This window comes from Mycteria americana, chromosome 1 (assembly GCF_035582795.1).
Source record: "Mycteria americana isolate JAX WOST 10 ecotype Jacksonville Zoo and Gardens chromosome 1, USCA_MyAme_1.0, whole genome shotgun sequence".
In the NCBI taxonomy this organism is placed as follows: Eukaryota; Metazoa; Chordata; class Aves; order Ciconiiformes; family Ciconiidae; genus Mycteria; species Mycteria americana.
The window spans coordinates 152659107-152665106 of NC_134365.1; the positions used below are offsets into that span (position 1 = coordinate 152659107).

Below are 6000 nucleotides of genomic sequence, written 5' to 3' on the forward strand. Positions count from 1 at the left end.
ATGATGCATCTGCATGCTGTTCTTAAATCAGCATGTAGGTGCAAAAGTGTCATCTTGTCAGAAATCATCAATAAAAGTGAAGTAGGAAAGATCAATTATATAAAAATAGAAAGTTTTAGCAAATGCAATTACACTTGCATCCTTTAATGAAGTCTTGTTGTCTACAGTATTCAAGATTTATTCAGCTCTTACAAAAATTGGTGACGTTGCCATGTTGTGACATCGCGGAGAAGTATATACAAAAGTTTTCCAGAGAAGTTCCTGCACAGTTACAAAAGGTGGTTATTGAGCCCTTGAAGTATGATGAGCAAGGAGTGGCCTTCAGCACCGGTGAAGGTAATAATTTCAAGTTGGTTGGTAATGATGCAGAATTTTTTTGCTCTTCACACTACTTTCTTTATAGTTTGTACAACACTGCTGAATGTGTCACTAATTCATTTTATATGCTTATGTGTATATTGCATGTATAATTAATTATGTTATGGCATACTAAGTTATGACATGGCCTGCTAACAAAGTGGAAGTTTTTGGCACAGAGTCTATCAACTGTTAGTTTTTTATCTGTATTTCTATACAGTAGTACCTCTGTAGAGAGGACCCTGTTGTGCTACATGTTGTAGGATACAAAAGGACTTTCATTGCTGGCAAGAGTTGACTGTTGAACATAAAGGGCTGGGGACTGGGGGAGCACAAGCAAATATGGGGAATTCCATGGATGTACCAGTGTTGTTGCTTAGTATAAAAGTGGCATGCTTAGACCACTAAGTAACCTTTATCATGACTTTTGTAGGCAGTCCAGCAAAGGAGAATTTTGAAGATGCAAAGAATAGATAAGCAAGGTGTTTGGATATTTACAAACAGCCTAGGCAAATGCAAAGAGGGAATTCCTAAATTTTTTAAACAAGTGGACGAACCACAGATAGCATTATGGGACAGAGTTGGGAATCAATCATTGGTACTGAGTCAGAGGGGACGTTAGAGAAAAGCCATGAAGGTCTCTGTATCTTCTAAACACAGGCTGGTTACATTTTCAGTGGAGGGACACATAGTGGGAGAATGATATGACATATGATGAGTGATTGCCTAGAAAAAATAATGTAGCAACAACATGGATACGGAAGTGTGACGGCTTTCTGGACAAAGCATATGCACACACGTACACTTTATATCTATGCTGTACATTTAAGAAGAATCTTAGAGATGACGTGTATTCTTAAGCAGCAGGCAGCAGTTGATAGTAAGAACCAAAGGTCTCAGAGAATTTGAGGGGCAAAATGGCTAGAGAGCTCTGTTCTAGCTGGGTTGGCTTCAAGATGATGTGACAACAAGGAGATGTGAGAGCGCCAAACTGGGATTAATCCACGCTTGTTTTCAATAGTGTCTTCAGAACAGTAGTTACTGAAGTCTGATAAACATGCAACCCATGTTATTTAAGAAAAGCCATCAGATTTTGTAAGTTCAAGAACAGTCTTGTTTGTGTCCCATCACCCCCCTAAATTAAGAAAAATGTCTAATTTGTTTCATAATTCCTTTATCAGAATGATTGCTTCCTTTGTGCTACAGAAGATTGATCTTAGGCTTTAGCAGAGTTTGTCATGGTTTAACTTGAAGCTAATGCACTTAGAACTAACTTTAGGTAGTAATTTCTGAGGAAACCGTACTAAATGATGCATAGGCATTGCTTATACCAGTATAAATACAGTGTTAACCTTTTCCGTGTGAATATTCTTAAACTTCTGTACCTTTGTATGATTTTGTAAAGTATTTTAACATTAGTAGAAATTGTACTTATGGTAAACATAGGTGTTCAACAAACTGTTTATTTTCATATACCGTGACATCACCAGGTCAAGAAAGTGTCCTGATACACTGAAGTTACGGGAGGTAGAGTGTTACCTCTACCTCCTCCCAACACACACTTCTCCCCCCAATAGATATTGATTTAAAATATATTGAAAGCTAGTTGTTCATTGTTTGTGTTTATTTCCTTCTCTTAATTTTTTTTTATTGCCTCAGCCTCCAAAAAGAAACAGCTGGTACTGTAAGCAAATCTCAACACTTTCATAACTTCTTGGGCACTTGAAGTTCTGTAGAATATTGAAGCCTCATAACAGATTGGTTTTAATTCCTTTAAGGTACAAGAAAAACCGCAAGAGCTACTGCAGTAGTTTATGACAATGGGACTGGAAAAATTACAGTGAACGGAATAGATGTTTTACATTACTTCCCAGTGCTGCAAGACAGGTGAGAGCACTATGAAATGCTGTATTCTTACTGTACTTAAATTACTGCACCAAAAGTCATGCCATACAATTATATTTTGGTGCTGTTCCACAGAGTTGATGCTATGTTCTTGTTTCTGCATAACTATCTGTTTTATGAAAATTGATCTTGCTTTTCCTCCTAGTTTTCAGGAGTCAGTGGTATAAGAACTGGTAGGTAAGCCTTGCTCTGTGTTTCTTGTCTCTCCCTTTCTGAAGGGATGCAAAAACCAAGAGCACAAACTCTTTGGATAGTTCAAATTTTGGTCCACTTAGAAAGGGCTTGCAGCTTATTTTAAAAATAAGTAAATAATAACCAGTGTCTTTAAGTGTTTTCTGAGAGATTTGCAAATTGTATGCACGTGTAATTACTCTGGCATACAGTAACATAGTGGAAGCAAACAAGGTGAGACACGTCATGTAAAGCTTCAGATTTTGGAGGATGTGCAGAGTCTGATATAGAGGAGACTTCTCATAAGGGTGACATAAGAAGGTTTCTATCCCTTATGTAACTTTTATTTTATATTGTGGTTTCTGAGCTCAAGAATAGAGTGAGAGAGTGATCAGTTTGAATATCCAGAGCTGACGGATCTTGGCATCTATAGATAATTAGTTAAACAAAAGTAATTGTAAAACTGAACTTAAAATACTTACCATTGGCAGTTTGAATATGCTCCTAGCTGCTAATTTCCCATTTATTTAGTTGATAGCAGTAGGAAATGAGAGATATGAATGCCTTTCTGGATCTCTGCCTGAAAGTTAACTGGTTTTGTATATACTATGATAAGAAATGTACGTAGCATGTATCTTTATATACATGTATATATTTAATTTTTATTATTGTGATTATTATTTTTTATTTTTAGAGAACAGTTGTTGTTCCCTTTCCAGTTTCTTGACAGAGTTGGAAAACATGATATGGTTTGCACAGTCTCTGGTGGAGGAAGATCTGCACAGGCTGGAGCAATACGTTTAGCATCTGCAAAAGCCTTAAGGAGTTTCGTGACAGAAAAGGAGGTGGAATTCATGAGGCAAGGTAGGATTTGAAATTATTTCAGTTTCTTAATGTGTTTCTGGTAATTAACGGAATTAATACAAGGATCATTAAAGATCAGATAGTACAAATTTGAGTAAATAATCCCAGTGAAACCTGCTATATTATATGAAAGGGATCTGCATTTATTTATAAATTGTTTTCACTTGTTTCCTAGCATCCTTTGTGTGCATTTTGGATGACTTCTTGAGCATTTTTCCATCTGTTCATGACCTCTCTTAGGTCTATTAACCAGCTTACATTGCTTCAACATAGAATCACAAAACATGAATGTATATTCACTAACAAATAAATCTGGACGAGGCGTTAGTGAGCTGTAAGGTACTAAGATTGTATTTTGTTTTACTTGGTTAGTCACCTCTTGTTCATGTTTTAAAAAGTTTTATCTCGAACTTAAACACTAGAGGGTTAGCTTTGAAGGGGTGGTAATGAGCATAAACATATTACATGCAACTAGCCAGACTGAAGGAGCTTCTTTCCTCTCTTGCTTTATTTAGAGTTTGCAAGTTACCTAGGATAAGATAGAACTTATTTGGATAGCTGCAGTATTTGATGCTTCTCAGTGGTTAGATGCCATAACTGTTTCAGCAGATACAGAATTATGAACAGTGAGCTTTTAACAATGTTCTTTCTGGACTAGTAGGGGGAATACCCGTGTGTATTACTGGCACAACAGCTGTGATTTTTTTTCACTCTACTGCCATCCGAGGAAGTAAAGCTGTCTTCATGCTAGTCTTCTTTGCAACAAGTTTCTTTGATTATAGTTTTTCAGTACTGACAAGTATGACTTGCTAGGAATACCCCTGTAAACTGACATTGTAACGAGTTGGTTATATGTAATGAGATCAGCATAATTCTGAACAGGTTTTGGACATTGTCAAATATACTTTGGAAACACTAAGTGTACTTTAAAGCAATGGTCTCTAAAGTGGGGTGTGTGCACCCCAGTGTTGTGCAAGATGATCCACTGGGGGTCAGGAAGAAAATCTTAGAATTTCAGTAGCATGTATAATTTATAAACGAATAAATACACATATATTGGGGGTGCATGCTCAAAAATATTATACTGATAGGAGTGCACAATTTAAAAAAAAGTTTGAGACCACTGCTCTAAAGGATTAAGCAACATAGATATAAAACAATGTGGGATTTCTGTAGTGGTTCGTAAAGTAAAATGTGAAGAAAGTTCAGTTACTAAAGAAAAGTTAAAAATGTTAGAGGATCTGATGAAATTCCTTTCAAGTGTTTTATACTGAACTCTTATCTTTCTAGATGTTACAATTCATACGCAAAGTTATTGGCTGCCTTGAATCCCCGACATGTAGTATATCTGTAATATTAACTAATAACAGTAAACAAATGGGTGCTTTTCTGTGTTTTGTAGCTGGACTACTAACATATGACCCACGTGTGAAGGAACGAAAAAAGCCTGGTCAAGAGGGAGCCAGACGGAAATTCACCTGGAAAAAGCGATAAGTCTGAGTATTTAAAGAATGACAGAATGCTACCAGAATTTCAAAACACACTGAATTATGATTTAAAACTATTGTATAAATATATTTAGTAATAAAGACTTTTTCTATTATAACTACTATGTTTTCTCTGTTTAAAAAGCAACAACCAACTTTCTTTAAATTTATTTAAAATTATGGAAAATTGTGATGTGATTTGCCAGAATGCTAAATCTAAAACAGTAGCTTGAGTGCCAGCTTTGCATCTTAGCTCCACTGAAGTCAATAACGATTTATGAAACTGTTGGTGGATTATAACTTTTAAAAATGAGTCTATTTGTTTAGTGACTTGACTGTCTAAATTCTGGAATTAGGTAGCTCCTAAACAGGTATTTGGACAACTTTGACATGCCTCCCTTTTTGCCTCATGGGTATCGGAGGATAAGTGACAACTTCCCACCTAAGCCATGGTGGAGTTGAGAAACTAGTGAGAATAGTACTGACAATTGAGGGGATGTTAAGAGAGGAACAGTCATAGAGGATAGCCTTTGCCTATGGAATCTGTTATCCCCAGGATGCCTCCCTAGGTTAAGTAGGGAGTGATTCAGAGCAAGTGCCTAAATTTAGGTGCTCTGAATCACCCTCTGGAGGAGTCAGTTTTTCTCTTCTTCCCCCAAATGCAGAAAGAGCTGGAGGGATTAGGCTGAAGTTAATCTTTTAGAATACTCTTCTCCACCCCTTAAATCTCAAGGGGCCTGATCAAGGAGGCGTGTTCCGAATATGGTTAATGCACAAAGATAGCATTGGACTCTTTGCCAAATACAGTCATAACTTTTTTATTTTTTAAAATCAGAAGCAGGAGGTGATGGCAGTGCTGCCCACCTCCTGTCTATAATTGTAGCCTTTCAAAATAGATCAGTGGTTACAGCACTCACCCAAAAGCGCAAGATTTTGGTTTATTGCCAGCTTCCTTCCTGGGACAGAGGTCAATTATATAGAGCTTCCAAGGAAGAGCATATCCTTCATCTTTCCCGTAGGAACTGGGCTACAGCAAAAAAGAGTATAAGCTTTCTCCTGATGAGATGAATGAGGAAGAAAAATCAACTCAGTAGTTTTAACAACAGGGAACCTTCCAACTTTCTTTTAATTTAAAAATTTCAGTACTTGGAATTCTTCCTCCCCAGCCAGATTTTCTAAGTGCTAGAGTACCTGCTCTGCTTCTTATTTGCTGTAG

General features: G+C 36.8%; 1 protein-coding gene across 1 annotated transcript in view; it reads left to right on the forward strand.

Moving 5' to 3' along the window:
- The window catches only part of MRPS9 (mitochondrial ribosomal protein S9), a 34864-nt gene extending 29961 nt beyond the window's left edge, over window positions 1-4903 (forward strand). The window contains exons 8-11 of the mRNA XM_075524876.1: window positions 168-336; window positions 2136-2244; window positions 3128-3297; window positions 4700-4903. Of these exons, the coding sequence (XP_075380991.1) occupies window positions 168-336; window positions 2136-2244; window positions 3128-3297; window positions 4700-4791 (540 nt within the window). The 3' untranslated portion in view covers window positions 4792-4903. The remainder of the gene's footprint in view (window positions 1-167; window positions 337-2135; window positions 2245-3127; window positions 3298-4699) is intronic.
- Window positions 4904-6000: the final 1097 nt, after the last annotated feature.